General features: G+C 40.6%; 1 protein-coding gene and 1 pseudogene across 2 annotated transcripts in view; one reads left to right on the top strand and one right to left on the bottom strand.

The window, feature by feature from the left end:
• Msh4 (mutS homolog 4) overlaps window positions 1-18,895 on the bottom strand; it is a 53,933-nt gene that overhangs the window by 5,985 nt on the left and 29,053 nt on the right. For both annotated transcript variants that reach the window (XM_021158083.3, XM_085835378.1), the window contains 9 exons: window positions 15,850-15,924; window positions 14,200-14,264; window positions 12,936-13,105; window positions 10,949-11,085; window positions 9,898-10,001; window positions 8,526-8,650; window positions 6,184-6,384; window positions 4,390-4,508; window positions 2,790-2,918 (listed from right to left, as the gene is read on the bottom strand). In XM_021158083.3, the coding sequence (XP_021013742.2) occupies window positions 2,790-2,918; window positions 4,390-4,508; window positions 6,184-6,384; window positions 8,526-8,650; window positions 9,898-10,001; window positions 10,949-11,085; window positions 12,936-13,105; window positions 14,200-14,264; window positions 15,850-15,924 (1,125 nt within the window). The remainder of the gene's footprint in view (window positions 1-2,789; window positions 2,919-4,389; window positions 4,509-6,183; window positions 6,385-8,525; window positions 8,651-9,897; window positions 10,002-10,948; window positions 11,086-12,935; window positions 13,106-14,199; window positions 14,265-15,849; window positions 15,925-18,895) is intronic.
• On the top strand, window positions 1,284-1,408 carry LOC115030772 (small nucleolar RNA SNORA17; annotated as a pseudogene).

Genomic DNA, 18,895 nt, shown 5'->3' with positions numbered 1-18,895 from the left:
AAACAGCCCCCCACCCAAGAGCTATTACAGTTAAGAAATAAATAGAGGATTAGTTGAAATTTAAATGTCATAAATCCCAGCATTTGAAAGGCTAAACCAAGAAAACTGCTGAATTTGGGACCAGTTTGGAATATATAGAGAATAGGCCATCTAGTAATAGTATATAGCAAGATTCTGTCTCAAAAGAAAGAAAATTAAATATTTGGCTGGCAAATGTCTCAACCAAAGATAACAACAAACAAACAAACAAACAAACAAACAAAACAAACAAAACAACCAGAGAGATTTGACATGGTTACATATAGAAATTCCCCTAAATCGTGACCGGTAGGTAGTTTGGATACATCTGGGGTCCTGCATAGGTTAACTGTTAACACCTGAGCCTCGGTATGGCAACCCAGGAAGATGGGGTGTAAGAAGGAACAAAACCAAAGACATTTTGAATAGGGGTCAAATAAAGTTTAAGTTCCCAAGACCTTCCTAGGCAACTGACATCCTGGTTGGCAGAGAGAGAGATGTACATGGGTAACTGATACCCTGGTTGGCGAGTTGAGATATGAATGCTTAGACAAGACACTCTGCCATAGTTGAACAATCCAACCAATGGGAACAGGGTAACTGAACCACAAAGACATGTTCCTATGGAAGGCCCCTACCCCTAAACCTGATGGGTGGGTTAACTTGGCACATATGTCCGCAGCATTCTGGCTTGGGGTTGCAGTTCAGCTCCTGAGTCTGTTCTGCAGCCCTGATCCATCAATAGCAGCCTGAATACATTTTTGTCATCTGCTTAATACTCACTAAGATGAACGTTTGAAGACACAGTCAGCAACTGAGTCTGTGTTGTTGTCCCTGACTGATCAGTCTTTGCTGCCTAATTCAAATTACGATCTTGCTTTGCAGGATTCTTATCATTTCTTGGGTTTTGTTAGACTATGGGACCCCAACAGAGGACCCTTTAGAAGGAGTGGTTCTGTGGAAGATCACTGGACACAGCTTTTGGCAGGAGTTACTTTGGTCTTGTGGAGTGAAATTCATGGGAGTTTCTGATATAAAAGAGTAAGAGTGGCAACTACTCGGCTCTAAACTGCTTAGCAGCTATGACTGTCTGACGATAATGTGCTTTAAAGATAGATATGCAGCAAGGGGTGCAGATGGAGCTCTGTGATAGGGCACTGGCTTCCCATGTGCCAGGCCCTGACTAAGGTCCCTTTCAGCGCACATGTGCACACAAGACCTGTATAAACTCTATTAGGTTAATTCAACATACAAATGACTATTCAACTGCCCCTAGAGGCATTTCAGGCTCTGCTGTGTCACATGGATGTCAGTAGGTGGCAGAGAGGAGAGAGGCTTTGTCTATGCTCAGTGTTCTGACCTATGGACATCTGAAGGACAGTCACTGAAAAAAATGAGCCTGAGTCTGGTGCCACAGACCCCATGAGCGAGTGAGTCCAAGACAGATGGCTTCTGGATGGGGCCATGCAGGTGGCCCAGGTGAGGAGCAAGCCTAAGATGACCACTAGTCTGACGCCATGTGACCTGGACAGGGACCTAGCCTGAGACGACCAACCAGTCTGGTGCTGTGCTGGCCCAAGGGGCCAACCCATAGCCAAGCTGACCCCTTTCTGGTGTCATAATGCATGGGTGGGGCCTAACACTCCTGAGACCACCTCAGACCCTGAGCAACCCTGGGCAAGTGAGTCGTGGAGAAATGAAAGAGAAGGAGAAGCAGAAGGAAGAGGGCACAGTGGAGAGAGGCAGAACTAGAGAACTTGGAACAGTCAGCCTTTATGAGCTTTCAGCCTTCAGCCCACCAGTGAAGGCTGTCGGCTCAGTGTACATTCAATGTCCACTTCTAGAAATACCCCACAGATATCACCCAAATAATGTTTAGCCAAATGTAGGAGTGCTTACAGCTAATCAGACTGACATGTAAAAACACCCATCACTAACACTAATTTGCTTTTTATCTTAAGTGATATATGCATCTTGTTCATGTGAGAAATTACATAAAATGTGTATTAATACTAAGTTATTGCATACTTTTATTAATATATAAAATAGTTTTTCATTATAATGAATCATTTTATCTTGTTTAAGATAAAAAAATCTTAAAGACATTTTCATTTTAATTATGAAAATGTGCTTTTATATTTCTCATATCTGAGTATATTTTAAAGTCATATATGAAATAATTTTCCAAATTAGCTTAATAACAGAGCAAAATAATTTTTACAAGATTTGTGGGAACCTGTTTTCTTTAAAGGACACTATTTCCTTTGGGTGTTTTGTTCTATGGTGCCTCAGAGATTATTACATGTAGAAACATGCTATCTTCAGAATGTCAGATTTTCTAAAATATGTAATATGTAACATCTTCATATTTTGTTATTCAATTTGATTAAATTAAAGCAAACTAACTTTTGCATTATCTGTAAGTCTTATTTACTCATCTATATCTTGTATGCACAACAGTAAATTTTTTCTTTTGGTTTTTTGAGACAGGGTTTCTCTGTGTAGCCCTGGCTTTCCTGGAACTCACTTTGTAGACCAGGCTGGCCTCAAACTCAGAAATCCGACTGCCTCTGCCTCCCAAGCGCTGGGATTAAAGGCGTGCGCCACCACTGCCCAGCAATTCATTATTTCTACTTTCACCAGAAATGAAACAAAAATTCCTGCAGTGTGCCTTTTTACCCAAAACTGTATTAAGAGCTAATTGTGGGTACTGATACAATCCAATCATGTGAAGTGCATGAAACGTGGCATTTAGAATGAACAGGGCATACCTTTATGCTAAGCAGGTGCTCACAGACAGCATAAGAAATTCCAATCCCTTCTTCTGTATTAGTGCCTCTGCCAAGCTCGTCAATTAATATGAGTGACTTGTCATTAGCATTATGGAGAATATATGCTATCTGGAAGACATAATTTTAATACTATTCATTATACCCAAGCAATGCTGTTCTCTTAGAAAACAAGTGAAATTGGTCCCTTTATAAATATGTCTGAAATTTATTTTAATAGAGAAATCCTGCTGAGCAGAAAATAACACAGTGCTTCTCTTTCAGACAACCTCATAACTAATAATTCCATTCAAATGGCTCATATGTAAATACAGACATCTACACATGTCTGAGGCAACAAAGCAGCATTATCTACAACATGAAGCAGCACATCAGTAAACTAATGCTTACATAAGACGCAAAGATGGCCGGTCTCTTCTCCACAAATTACCAATCACCATCATACAATGTGGAAAACCAATTCAAAATATATTTACTTCAAAACTTACATTTGCTAAAGACAGAACAAGATATTAAGAAAAATATGGGGGCTGGTGAGATGGCTCAGTGGGTAAGAGCACCCGACTGCTCTTCCGAAGGTCCAGAGTTCAAATCCCAGCAACCACATGGTGGCTCACAACCATCCGCAAAGAGATCTGGCGCCCTCTTCTGGAGCGTCTGAAGACAGCTACAGTGTACTTACATATAATAAATAAATCTTTAAAAAAAAAAAGAAAAATATGTTTGTTTAACAAATTTAAATCCATGGCCAACAAACAAAACTTAAATTGATAGAAATTCTTTCCCTCTGGGGAATAGCAACCTCTTTCTCAAAATATAGAATTTCACTCAATTGTATTATAGTGAATTAGCTTTTTATGCAACAAGGGATCTATTTAAAAGATATACTTCCTAGGAGATAAAGGCACACAGCTGTAATCCAGCACCAAGAAAGGCAGAGACAGGTGGATCTCTGTGAGTCTGTGGCCAGCCTGCAAGGGCTAAATACAGTGATATACTTTCTCAAAAATAAATAAATTAAATTAAAGGCATGCCTTCATGTATCTAGACTACTGATAGAATCCCCACAGGCATTCTATACATACTAAGCAAATGTATAGGTTTCCTTTTGTTTTTTTAGTCTCACTTTCTATGACACATCAGAAAAGAAACCTAAGTGCACAGTGATGCACACACCCTTCCAAACACAGATGTTCCAAGTGCTTGGCCTTAGGCACAGGCAGGGTTTGCTCAAATAAGAAAAGGAAGGGTACACACTGTTGTGGGGAGGAAGCATTCTCATTCTCCCTTGTTTATACGGGCAAAGACAATGACGTTTAAAGCTAAAGGACAGTTGATTCTATGTAAAAACAGTCACTGCCTTCTGACAAGCCTGTCTGATATCCTATACAGAAACTCGAAAGCCCACGGCAGCTGCTTAGAGCTGTGTACTCTGTGAAGCATCAGCTTCCATTTCACCTAGGACACATTAGGGTGCTGTGTCTGACTGCCCTCTGGCTCTCAGGAACTAAAGTGCACCAGCAAGTCTGAATGCTAGGATAGTTAATATGCTTCTAATAAAAGGGAAGTGTTATTTCGTTACCTCTTTCATTTCTTTCATAAACGTTGATGAGTTTGTTTCAATATCATCATCAGTACTGATTCTCGTAAAGATCTGCGCAGCAATCCTAAAGGAGGCATATTCTGCTGGGACATAGGAGCCTGTGAAATACAAGAAGCATGCCAAGTGTTTTAGGAAGCCAGGTACCAACAGCACTGCGCTTCTCACACAGTATGCTGTGGGTGGAGTCACAGAGCATGGCCCGGTTCTCTGCTCACTCCATAAGCTAGCACATAAACTCCCTTTCTCACAGGGGAAGCGAGTGCCTCTGGCACCTGCCATGCAAGGTTGTGCAGAAACCTGACTAATGCTCAGTCACATCAGAAAGAGAGAGGTCACTTTAACCTTCGGGAAGGGTTAGCTTATACAGGCAACGAGTAAATAATACTCAAAAGAGAACAAAGACATGCTTACGAAGCTCACAAATGAAATCTAAAAGAAATGTGTGAGGGTCAAGTTGATGAAAATCACTGTAAAACACAAATAATTGTGTCTGTACAAACATGCAGAAATGTGTCCAAAGCAGGACAATAAAAACATGTAACCAAAGAAAGATGAGCTACATTTCATGAGTCTATTGTTACGCTACTGAGCTTTCTAAAATACCCCCCCATTTGATAGCAGATCTGACTGTTAACCCATTTTTCTATGTAATGTGACATTCTAACATCACTAGACAAAATAAGCAATGTAGAATGGGAAATGTACCTCACAGAGCCCTGTGTAGGTAAAAGTGATATAATGGGAGGGAAAACGCAAGTGAAATTAGTCCTGGATCTAGGGCAAAAGAAAGATGGAGGACAGGCCTGTCTGAGGAATAAAGACTCACTGGAGGAGGTCATGCAGCCTGGAATTCCACCTCTAGTTTTCCTGAGAACTGACTGCCAACTCTCAGAAGCCAGTCATGGCAGCTCCCACCATATCCCAGCACCAGGGAGGTGGAGAAGCAGGGGACCAGAAGGTCAAGCTCAGCCTCAGTCTCAGATGCAGCTCGAAGCCCACGTGGGCCATAAGAAAAGAAAGAGAGAAAGAGCGGGGTAGAGAAGTGAGAGGATTCGAGAGAGGAATTGACTGCACTGAACTGAAACATGGCTTTGCATGGTTTCATTCAGCAGCCCTGATCATCGGGTTCCTGTATCACACAGAATGATCCACTCTTACTAGTGCTACTTATCCAACTGTCTGAGACAATTATTTTTCTTCTCATCACTGTTCACCTTAAATTCTGAAGTGGTGTGTGTGTGCGCGTGCGTGTGTGTGTGCGAGTTTAATCGGGCCTGAGTGCAAAGTAAACAGGAGCTTGAAGGCATAGGAGTAAGTCATCGATCAGGCTCTGCCTCCCCACCCGTAGCAGCATAACCCCCCTCCCCCCGTGATCATAACTGGTGGATCCTGAGAGGGGAAGCCAGGCAGGACCACCTGGAGTTCCATCATGGTGCGGGGCATGGCATCAGGAAGGCATGGTACTGGACTAGAAGGTGGTCTCAACCTTAGGTCTTATCCTCAGGTTGGAAACAGAGAGCTAACTGGGAATGGCTTGGCTTTTAAAACCTCAAAGTCCACTCCCACTGAGACACCTCCCCCAACAAAGTCACAGCTCCTCACCCTTCATAATAGCTCCACCAACTGGAGTCCACACATTCAATTAGATGAGCCTAGGGCCAGAGAGACGGCTTGGCTGTTAAAGGCCAGGCTCACAACCTTCATATGAGCCTATGCGAGTGGTTCTTGTTCAAACCTCCACAACTGGCAACCATGCAGTAAAGTATAACTTACCGATCTGGGCCATGATCTGACAAAGTGCAATCTGCTTTAAGTACGTGGACTTTCCGCTCATATTTGGTCCAGTGATGATGAGCACATTACTCCCTTCTGTAATATAGGTATTGTTTGCGACAGGTTTCTCTGCAGATATTTTTTCAAGAATGGGATGCCATCCTTGTTTGATTGCTAAAGTGTCAGTAAACTCAGGTCGAACTGAAAAAAAGGGGAGGGGTTAAAGCTGAGTATATTTATATTTAAATATATTGTGGTGTGTACATAGGGGCTGACATTAGTTATGTTATGAGCCCAATTTGGGACAGTAAGTTATCACTTTATCCCAAACATATGCCTAAATTTCCCTTAATTATAATGGTTACAACTCATTATTTTTAATTATTTCCAGAGAATGGTTCCTTTTCACTGCCCTGGGTTCCAAAACAACTTATGAAACATCTGTAAATATTAAAAAGAACCATATGACTATTGGTAATATCTGCAAAATAACCAGGGACTCCTCTAGATAAAATGTTTACCTAGGCCTAAACACTGCTTCACATCTAACCAGTGTTCAAAGCAAAGTGTAACTGAACCGTGGAGCCAAACATAAAAGTCATATTCTGTCCTACACCCTTGAAATGGAGAAAACCAAGTACAAAGGTTCTGTTAGTTCATAAAGAGATCTCTCTGGGTAGCAGCTGAAGAGGAATCTACACTATTGCACACTGAGAAATGGACCACATGGATAAACTTTAACACACTCCTCACAGATTGAAGATGGTACAGAAAAGACCAAAAGTATCTTTAAAAGTATTGCAATTTCGAAATTTAAATATATTTCTCAAACTAAACATAGTAAGTTATTTAATAATTTACAAAACAACTATTAGACTAGCAAACCCTGGGCTGGGGACATGGTTCAGTTGGTACAGTGCTTGCTGATCATGACAGCACCCTGAGGTCCTTGCCAGTACTCCATACACTGGGCATGGTGGTGCACGCGCGAGGTGGGGGCAGATCTGAAGATAACGACCATCTTCACTCCCTCACTCAAGTGTGCGGCAGTCTGGAATACCTGAGATCCCAACATAAATTTTGATCCCAAAGAAAATATGAAAGAGTAAATATTCAGCCTAAGACAGGAGTGATAAAAAGTTAGCGTTGATTATTATTTATTATTTGCTAGTATCATCTGGCATTAAGATCTGAGTTTAGAAATTTAGAAATATAAAACGATTTTTGTAAGATCCTTCTCACAGAAGAAGTCAGTGCAATGGTGCTAGAGCGATGGTTCCCTGGCTAAGTGCACGTGTTACTTTTGCAGGAGGGGCTCAGTTCCCAGCACCCATGTGGCAGCTCACAAGCATCCACAACTGCAGTTGCAGGTGACCGGATCCTCTCTTCTTGCCTCCAAGTGCACTGCACACATGGGGTGCACATTCAGACATTAATGTACTCATGCATATACATAAAACATAATCCTTAAAATCAATCAATCAATGTAACAAATCAAATGATATCACTAAATTTAACCACTGATGTTACTTTTAATGTTATCCTACCTGCAGTTACTCAACCATAGTTATCACACACTAGGCCTAGGTGCTGGCATGCTGGTGTGTGATAATTACTGATGAGTTGTATAAGAAGTTTCAGGGGCTAACTCCTCTGAAGGTGGTGCGATGGCTGCACATTGCAGAAAGGCCTCCATGCAGACTTGGAGTATACAATGCGGCACAGTTCTGATCTTAGTGCACATGTGCCCCAGAGCTGAGAGAATGTGTACCATGCATGCAGACTTGCTTCTGTTAGTAGTCAGTGTAGTGCGACTAGTGAGTATTCAGGTTACAACCTTTAGATCATGGCACTTCACCAAGGAGACAACTCAGCAGTCTTTCTTACATGGGAAATCTTTAAAAATTACTGCAGCTTTGTTCCTTTTGACTTGCCAATTTTTATATGAATATTATTTGAATTTAACTTCAAATTTCTGGAGATGAATTTTTATTGTATTTATATGTTTGGGTGCTTCTGTTTGGGTACATGTATGTGAATGCAGCACCCTAGGCAGCCAGGTGTCTGTCCATGGGGAAGAGTTACAAGCAGTGGTGGGTGCTGGAAATCAAACTTGGGTGCTCTGGAAGAGGGGTATATATTCCCAGTCACAGAACCATCTATCCAGCCCGCTAAATTTTTTTAAATGGTAATTTTACAATCTCTATTACGTGTCTTAGTTTGGGGCACAGACAAGAAACTATTTCAAGCAAAAAGAGTAAAATATGTATAACTTATATAAAATTGAGTAAGATACAAACTTCAGTATGTCACCTGTTTTTCTTGTACAGGCAGTGACTCACCGTAGTCAGAAAGAGTACAGGCATGCGCAAACGACAGCAGCATATCCAGCATGGACACCGTGTCAGAGAGCTTGTACAAGCAGTGGATGTGCTCGTAGATCTCACTGAGCAGCTTGCACACTATCCTGAAACACACATTAGCCAAGACATGATGACACTCCTCAAAAGGACATGTGCACGTTTTAACTGCTTGAGAACAATAATATTCATAGCTGTGCACTGTAAGAAAATCTATTGTCTGGCTGGCTCATTTTAGATAAAATATTGATATCTCAGTTTATTGTCACATCAACCAGGTAAAAAATAATCCATCTTCTATATTCATTGTTGAAATGATAGCCTCATTAAATATAAGCAAAACAGACATTTTCATATAAATAATGTGCTTTAGAAAATATAAAATATTTTATATAGATATAATCAAGAATTCATTATATACACATCTTATCTGCTAACAATCTGTTTCACACACACACAAACATAGACACATATATAAACATATACACAGAGACACACAAAAAACACACACACATAAAGACAAAGAGAGGCCGGGCGTGGTGGCTCATGCCTTTAATCCCAGCACTTGGGAGGCAGAGGCAGGTGAATTTCTGAGTTCGAGGCCAGCCTGGTCTACAGGGTGAGTTCCAGGACAGCCAAGGATATACAGAGAAACCCTATCATCAAAAAAACAAAACAAAACAAAACAAAAAAAAAGAGAGAGGGAAAAGGAAGGGGGAAAGAGAAAACCAGACACACAAAGAGACACATACACAATACAAACATGTATACAGATGCACACCATGTTCAAATCATGCCATTATTTAGATTTTCATGAGCAGGGTTAAATGTAATATACTCCAGGAATTATTCCCCCTTCAAGGATGTACCCATAATTTACATTAATAGTATCTCAGGTCTAGGACTTGAAACTGTTTTGAAAGCCTAAATTTTCCACTCTATCTTAGTCTACCAGTTCTAAATGTTCTGCCTCTCCTAAATTCAAAGCTATTGTTCTGTGGACACGAAAAGGGCTGGCACTATTACAGTGCTGCCTTAGAAATAACAGAGAGTGAGAAGCCAATGCTCACAGACCACAGGAAAAGAACAAGCTGAGTTAAGACCATGGCACACAAGCTTTGCACAAGGGCGCAGTGCATCGTGCACAAGTTCTGGGAATCCAGCTAGCTCTTCCATTGCATCTCCCCTCATGCCTTCCAGGAGGCTCATTTGTTCTCAACCCAACAGCAGACTTTCTTTTCTAACATTCACAGTTCAACTGCTGCAATCAGACAGAGCCAATTAATTAAATCTATTATAATTCCTTAAACTAAACCAATTTAATTCTGTACTCAAATACTTCAAATGCTCTTACATGTAGGTCATGTGATAGATTTCTCGCAAAGACTCTTGGCATCTTTCGTTCATTTTAATTAAATCTGCTGATGTAAAGCTATATGAGTTTTTCACTTTAGAAATCTGTAGGGAGTTAAAAAGCAATGTTACGCTATGTGTACACGCACATGAGATAAAACATACAGTTCATAGGACAGAAAGGTAAGTGTTCAGGTTAACCACTACTTTCTAAGATAAAGTATTACAAGGACAGTTCTAAATACTGTCTGTGAAAAATAAGAGCAAGGTTATATAAAAGATAAAGAAAGATGTTTCTAACCCAATCTCCCCAGCAGACTGACTGGTAAGTTCTGAAATGGCCTTGCAGAAAGGTTAGAAGGCTACATCTCATCTGCAGGTAACACATGTGATGGACAATAGGGACCCTCTGTGACCCCCCACTGTGACTCTGACTCTCCTCAGCCCTTGTTCCCTATCTGAACCTTACTCAAGGTCTAGCTCTGTGACTTTTTTGTGTAAACCTATAGTATGACAGTATTTGTGTGCACTGCTTGTGTGTACTAAAGAGTAAATGAGTACACAGGAAAAGTACTACAGTCATGGGCATAAAACCACTACAGAAAACAAACATTTCCCTACTGCAGACATCGCCAGACCTCTCATAGGAAACTGTGTGAAATAAGAGGCAGGTGAGGTGCTTCAGCAGGTAAAAAGAACTTACACCTGAACTAGAGACCTGAGGTCAATCCCTGGGACCTATGGTGGAAGGAGAGAACTGACTCCCACAAGATGTCCTCTGACCTCCAAGTGTCACATATAAAGCAATGATATTTAAATTTTTAAACAAAAGGTACTGCAGTGTTTCCTAAATTCTTTTGTCAAAAACATCTTTTGGACTTTGTTTCTTCCTTTGCCTTTTGCCTCCTCTGGTTGTCCCCCCAGCCCGTCAGTGTGGTGTGGCCTGCTCAGTGGGATACAGTGGCAAAGCCATGCACCAACAGAAGCCTGGAAAGTCTCCCGTCAATCCCACAAAGCCAGGATCAGCCATTTCCTTGCCACTGCAAGTTAACCTTAATAAACTCCGAAGGAAGCTGGTCACTGGAGAGTGCAGCGCAGTCTGTGGCCATCTGGATGAAGAACCCCCGTGAGGAGCTGAAGCTGGTCCGCAGGGGAAGACTGTACTTCTCTGCGAGCTGTGCTATCATTCCTAGGGGCCAGAAACCAGGAAAACAAGAATCTCCTGATGGGAAATTCCCCTGTAGCCATAGGCTCTTTACTTATTATTTTATACACAAACAAGAAAGTATTCTTAGGGTTTTTTAAACAGTAAAAAAATGTTAATGTCCAAAAGCTGTGGAAAGTACCTTTAAAATGCTATTGTCTGATATGTATTCTAAAGGAAGAGAGATTATAAACATTAAACCAAGAAAGAACAAGAACTAGTTTCTCTGAAAGTCAGGAGTATTAGAGTTGTGTTTCGTTATTCAACTTTTTAGTAAAAGAGAAGCTACATAAATTGCTGAAACTTAAATTTTACCAACGTGTCCCCAGAATGCAATAGGTGTCAGGTAATGGACTCTGAGAAGTGATTCTAATCTCTCTGTTAATCACACACTACAGAGCTCTCAGTCTGCGTCCCCTCCACTCCAGTCCCTGGTCCGGAACCTTACTTGTAACCCACCAACACTGTGTCCCGCCCGGCACAGCTTCCTCCTGGCTCTCATGAAGTCTCACCATTTGGGGCCTAGAGATTTCACTTAGTATTTGAGGCTACATTTCTCATTATAATGGCCACGGCTACCTAATAATTAGTAAGTTTGTTAACTAGTAACATTTTTTTTCTTTTAACTTTGTGTCTTGTTAGGGTTTCTATTGCTGCAATAAAACACCATGACCAACAGAGAAATCCTGTCTCGAAAAAAAAAACAAAAAACAAACAAACAAACAAACAAAAAACCCCACCATGACCAAAAGCGGAGGGGGAAGGAAGAACAATTCTGAGGTCACACCCCATCACTGAGAGGAGTAAGGGCAGGAACCTGGGGTTGGATCTGTGCAGAGACCTTGGTGTCTTGATGGCTTGCTCTCATGGCCTGTTTCGCTTGTTCTTTATAGCACTCAAGACCACCTGCCACTCATAGTGAGCTGTACCCTCTAATATCAATCATGAAACCCAAGAAAATGGACTTGCCCATAGGTCATTCTGGTAGGGATATTTTTTCAATTGATGTTCCCTCTTCCCAAACGACTCCAACCTGAAAGCAGCCAGTACACCTAGCACTCTTGTCTTGTACTGACTTCCAGCATCTTTTCCTCCGCATCCCAGACTCAGGCCAGTGTGCACATGCTGCAGGAGCACAGTGAGTTCACAATGAGTAACTAGTACACTCGGGTGCTAGTCCTCTGATAAAACTGGTGCCACTTCTGGCTAAAGCATAGCAATATTTTTTATTCTCCAAAGAGCTCCCAATGAACATGAGCTCACTCTCTAGCACGGTGACATCATTCCTTTTATTTTGAGATAGAATCTCACTGTGTAGAGCAGGCTGGCCTGGAATTCACTATGTAGACTAAGCTGGCATCAAACTCATAAAGATTTGTTCCTGCTAGTTCTAAAGGTCTGGGTTTAAAGGGTTGTGCCACCAGGTCTGGTGACATCAATGTTTTTATTAACTTAATACTTTTACTGGTTATCTGGGAATTTCACATAACACACCCAGATTGCACTCACTTCCCAGTCTTCCTAAATCTACTCATCCACTACTGTGACCTCACCCTTCAAAAAAAAGAAGAAAAAAGAGCAACTTGTATTGCCCACATACTCACTGAAGCATGGTCAAAAACATTGTTTTTTAAAAAGAGGCTTTTTAAAAAGCAATATGGATTAGCCTTACTGAGTAAATATAAAATCAATCTCAATCTCTCTCTCTCTCTCTCTCTCTCTCTCTCTCTCTCTCTCTCTCTCACACACACACACACACACACACACACACACACACACACACCAGTAAGAAGAAGCAAAGCATGTGATAAAATGCAGCATGCTGGCACCATTACCTGCTATGTCGTCCACTATCTCTGTGTATGTCCTCCTGGCTATGTCCAGGAACTCACTGATGTTAGAGCGCACTGCATAGCACTTCTGAGTCCGCATGTTCAGGCAGCCCTTCATGTACCTTGCATCATCATTTATCACTGTTTTAATCTTATCAAGTATTAGTCCAAACCTAGCATTAATACAAAACAAAAACAGGTAATAAGCAAATAGCCACTTTCACCGTTAATGAAACCAAACCTTTGTTGAGAGTTATTTTACAGTAAATAATTAACAAATGGTTACATTATCTAGATTAGAGCTATCCTTGCCTCAACTTAAAACTATTTTTGCAGCCAGGATTACTCAAAAATGGTATGAGATGACCAAATAAAACTAAGATTTGCTAATAGGCACACCTCCCAAGCTGTGCATGATCAGGACAGCTGTGAGTAAACACAGGTTCACTATCAGCATGGCCCCTGATGAAACAATTCTAGCTCCCTCTTCCTTCATCCCACATGCACTTAGGCCATATAGCAAGGGCTGTATTAGACAGGGTTAACAAACAAACATATCCCCCTCAGTAAGGGGACACAAACAGGAGCCTACAACTACCAGTTGACACAGTAATTACAACTACACAAGCCACAGACTGTGACATCAGTTTACCTAACTTTTCAAATACTCTGTTCTTGAACATCACATTTAATTAAGTTGGTTTGATTATCAAGTTCAGCTGTGGCATAACGAAGGATGCAAATCTTCGATCAATAAGGCAACTTTGAAGCACGGTAATCTATTTGGTCAAGACCCAAGGCGCTGTTGCTAATCATTTAACACTACTAATTGTTTTAGAACTTGTTCTATACTCATATCTATGGGATTTGTTTTTCTACATTAGCTCTTCAATGGTTTATCAAAGGAAAAGGATGTATTTCCATACATGAGGATCCCCATCAAGAATGACTATAAAGGAAGCACTGGTCATTAGTACAAGCAGCCACTGTGCTTTTATCTGAGTATCCTGCCCACAGGACTAATATGTAACTGAGAGTTAATGAATTCTTGAAGAAACATAGTTATTTTTGAGACAGGATCTCAGTTTTCCTGGGACTTGCTATGTAGACAAGGCTGCATGAACCCAGAGTCTGTATGCCTCTGCTTCTCAAGTACTGGCATTAAATGCATACCACCACGCCCACACCAACCAATTTTTCTATAGAAGATACAGTTAAAATTGTTATGATCAAGAATAGAAGTATAATCTATTAGTAGGTGACAAACCTATGGTCTTCCAAGGAGCCATAGTAAGCTCTTAATAGGGGTGTGCTACAGTTCTTTAAGGTGACCTGTTAAAAAAAACAAAATTACAGTCAGCAAGTCATGGCACTACTCAGACTCGACACTTGGTACTCAACATTTGATCAAATGCTCTTGCTCCATTTTCTCATGTTTATTCTCATGAGATTTCAGACATGAATGAAGGTAAGGACAGACTGCATCTTCCCATAAAGTCATTCACCACTTCAAGGTGAAGATTTCTGTTTTTCTGTCTCCCAAATGACATCCAACTTCTTACTAAGGTAGGCACTGAAACAGCTGCTGCTGTACACCTTACGTTACCCTACAGATAATTTCAATATTTGGATTTATATATTTGTAAATGGAGCAGTTTCTCCCTCCCCATACAGCAGAAATGGGACTGAGAACTTTCTTCTTTAATGGGAACTGCGAATGGGCACTGACTGAACAAAGGGCAGAGGAGGAGGAGGAAAGAGTGGCTCGCTTGAGCTTGGGGAGACTAGATGGCTATGATTTGATCTGCTTCTGAATGGAAGCAGTATGTCCATGCTGGGGAACTGAAGAGTCCACAGAAGCATAAAAACTCAGTCACTCATAACTCAAGTTCCTTTCCAAAGATTACATATCTAAATATTATGGTACAATTCCTGCCTCCATCTGAAATCTAAAAACTTATATATGTTCCCTTTTCCTTCACTTAATATACCATGGACATCAGAAGCTTTTTATTTCAATGTTCAATCACTTAGTTTTATGTGTATGTGTGTAGTCATGTGCACACCACAGCACATGTATGAAGGTTAGAAGATATCATGCAGGGTCTTCCACTTTATAGGTCTTAGGAATCATATTCAGGTGGTCAGGTTGACAGCAAGTGTTTAACCCACTGAGCCCAACAGCAGTTTCTTAAACTTACAATATTCCAACTTTGTTTGTTTTTCTTAGAGAAAAAGAACATAAAGTTGGGTGTAGGGAGGTAGGGAGATCCGAAGAAGGGAAAACATGATGAAAATATATTGTATACTTTTTTAATAAACAAAAAATGTTTTTTAAAAGTGCTACAATCGAGTTTAAAGACATTAATGGTTATGGATGAAGTCTTTTAGAAAACCACAGAGAAAATTACTACCATTAAACAACTGAAATGAGTGTGAGATACAGATAGCAGTATTATAATCATGTTAACTATTCTGGATATGATAAATATATTGAGGTTATGTAGGACGCCCTTGCTCATAGAAAAGACTGACTAGTACTTAGACGCTATAACTTATTTTAGGGGTCAGTAACACATATTTATGCATGCATGTTCTATATATGTAACACATATTTATGCATGCATGTTCTATATATGTAACACATATTTATGCATGCATGTTCTATATATGTAACACATATTTATGCATGCATGTTCTATATATGTAACACATATTTATGCATGCATGTTCTATATATGTAACACATATTTATGCATGCATGTTCTATATATGTAACACATATTTATGCATGCATGTTCTATATATGTAAAGGGAGAAAACACACTATTCTTACAACTTCTAAGTTTACTTTTTTCTAAAGAAAATGTCTAAAAACAATATTTTATATGTCTTGTGCAATACACATGTGAATTACCTTTAAAGGCTCCACAAGTTCCAAGGTATGCTTCAGATAGATCAAATTTGTTATCTTTGATTCAGCTGCGTTAACCTGTCCAGATAAAAGACAAATGTAAACACCCTAAGTTTCAATTCAGTGATGGGTTTTCCTCTTGGCCAGTCAACTTCTACGAATAATAATATCCCATAGAATTATACAGCAAAGCTGGGATACCAACCCAGATAGTGGTTAGAAATTACTGACCATAACTATAAACCCAATATGCTCGTCTCCTGAAAATTTGATGAGAGTTCACATAATTGTACTAATTTTCATTCTATTTCAGTATCTTTGGTGCAATTTAAACTATAACAGTCAAAGGAAACACAGCAGCAATACAAATACTTAGCAGCAGCAAGAGACTGATATTAACTAAATAAGACACAAAGCTTCTTGGAAACAGGTTGAATCTCAGTTTCTCAGGTGACTTAGAAAAACTTTCCCCACTGGTTCCTGTTGGGCAAGCAAAACAATTTTAACAATTTTAGTGTCTCAAATTAATAATAGCCTTTCAGAATATAGCACTTAAAACGATATAAATAAACTTCACAGAAATTAAACTATGTTCTCAAAAGCTGAGCAAAGGCATGAGCAAATGTAACACTGACGGGAGACGGGCTGAAGATGTCACAGTTATGACGCACTGAACTTTATGTGAGGCCTCACCTGGATTCTCAGTACAAAAGACCCAGTGTGCAAGAAACATCATGAATGTTTTTGTCCTTAAAGATGTAATCTCATATTCTCTTACAATGTATTCCTGACACTAAACAGAAGATCAAAATAAATAAAACTAAGCAGGAAAAAGCATCATTATTACCAGAAGGGAGAAGGGAGAAAGAGTTAAGCTATAGGTTGTAAAGCAGGAGTCTAGAAATGGACCCCAAAACAGACAACAATTTGACTTATGGCCAAGTTCATAAGTCAAAGTTCATAAGAACCTTTCTATAAATGGCAGCAGCACAATTGTGAATCCATCTGGGGAAAAGAAACATGGCTCTTTGTCCTGCACACACAAATGAATACAAATGAATTTACAGAGCTAAATAAAAAAGTAAAGTGATAAAGCATCTGGAGTGTGTCAACTAATTTTATCTGCCTGTCACACACCAAGCTGACAGCCAAGGTTGGTATATCTACTTTGTAGTCTTGTTTCTGCCAGTGCACAAATATCCAAGTCCGAGCCTTCCATCACAAACCTCAGCATTTGCCCATCGAGACACCTTCCCTTAAAGGCTTGCTGGCACTGTAGTCATAAAGTTCTTCTCTCTCCCCTGCCCTCCTTTCCCCTGGCCCCTCTTCACACTCCTGACTTGAGCATCTTCCCCTCTTGTGATAACACAATGTTTGGCATTGGTGTCTCTGCACCACCATTCAGTTGTAATTGTGGGCTAAAGTTAAAGCATTACTATAGCATGAACAATTTTGTCACGAAGTATCTGTCTTAGTTAGGGTTTTACTGCTGTGATCAGACACCATGTCCAAGGCAAAAGGCAACTCTTACAAGGACGACATTTAATTGGGGCTGGATTACAGGTTCAGAGGGTCCATTATCAAGGTGGGAGCATGGCAGCATCCAGGCAGCCATGGTAAGGAGGAGCTGAGAGGTCTACATCTTCATCTGAAGGCTGCTAGCAGAATACTGGCTCCCAGGAAGCTAGGATGAGGGTCTTAAAGCCCATGTCTACAGTGACACACTTTCTCCAATAAGGCCACACCTTCTAATAGTGCCACTCCCTAGGCCAAGTATATGTAAACCATCACATTATCCATTTTAGAAAACAAGGAGGGTTTTTAAGGGCCTGGAGAGATGGCTCAGAGGTTAAGAGCACTAACTGCTCTTCCAGAGGTCCTGAGTTCAATTCCCAGCAATCACATGGATTACCACAACCATCTGTAATGGGATCCCATGCCCTCTTCTGGTGTGTCTGAAGACAGTGACAGTATCCTAACATATATAAAATAAATAAATCTTTAAAAAGGAAGAGGAAGGGAGGAGGAAGAGGAGGGGAGGAAGAAGAGGGGAGGAGGAGGAAGGGAGGAGGAGGAAGATGAGGAAGGCAAGGAGGAGCAACAGCAGCAGACAGGTTTTTAAGTCAAATGACTCCAGCTCTATAATTAGAATGTTCAGGACAGGATCAGCAAACAGAGCAAAAACAAAGAAGCAATGGAAAGTAGACAAACCCACCTTACCCAGGGGTGGTCTTAGCCTTGAGGTTCATCAACAGAAGAACAGACATGGAAATTGAGGTGGAACATATGTTTTAGTCAACTGTGATGAGTGAAATTTTGGGAAAAATCAATGAAATTGAAGATAAGTGAAATAAGCTAGTCTTAGACTCAGAAAGACAAATTTCACATTTTTGGCCACATACAGAATCTATGTTCTAAAGTGTGGGAGAATGAGGAAGGGCATCAAGGAGGAAATATGAACAAAGCACAATATGTGTGCAAATACATAATGGTAAATATGAACAAACACAGTGGCATATGTGTAAAAGCAGATCCTAATGTACTTATGATTGTGTACACTAGCTACAAGTATGAAATAAAGCAGCCAGTAAGTATCCCAAGGGGAGCCATGGAGGTGATAACCCTAGCAGATCAGGGAAGGGCACATTCACGTCACCACATCGTATGAGAGCACGTCACAGAAGATTCCACAGACACAGGAGATGTGGGGGCACTGTGAGCAACTGCATGCCAGGAAGTGTACGAAGACTTTGAGAGGCACAACTTAACAAAGTCCATTCCATTGGAATCACATCTCATCGATTTTATTCAAGTTTTCTACAGAGTATAGGTACTGATGGCCATGCTCACAAAAGCTCTGTAACAGGGAAGGAAGGAAGAATGAAGGTTCACACAAATGCTACCAGACACTGAGGAGGGATAATTCCACAGCTCCGCTATGGAGCTAGCCGACTCTCTTCCATCACTTGTATAGACTGGATCAGAAAGGCTTCTCTCACTTAGAGGCTCCCAGCTATGTTGTGCCTGTCAGCAGCAGGCTTTTCCTACC

Source organism: Mus caroli, unplaced genomic scaffold, assembly GCF_978045245.1.
Source record: "Mus caroli unplaced genomic scaffold, Mus_caroli_1 scaffold_3, whole genome shotgun sequence".
Classification (NCBI taxonomy): domain Eukaryota; kingdom Metazoa; phylum Chordata; class Mammalia; order Rodentia; family Muridae; genus Mus; species Mus caroli.
This window is presented reverse-complemented; position numbering and strand designations above follow the sequence as displayed.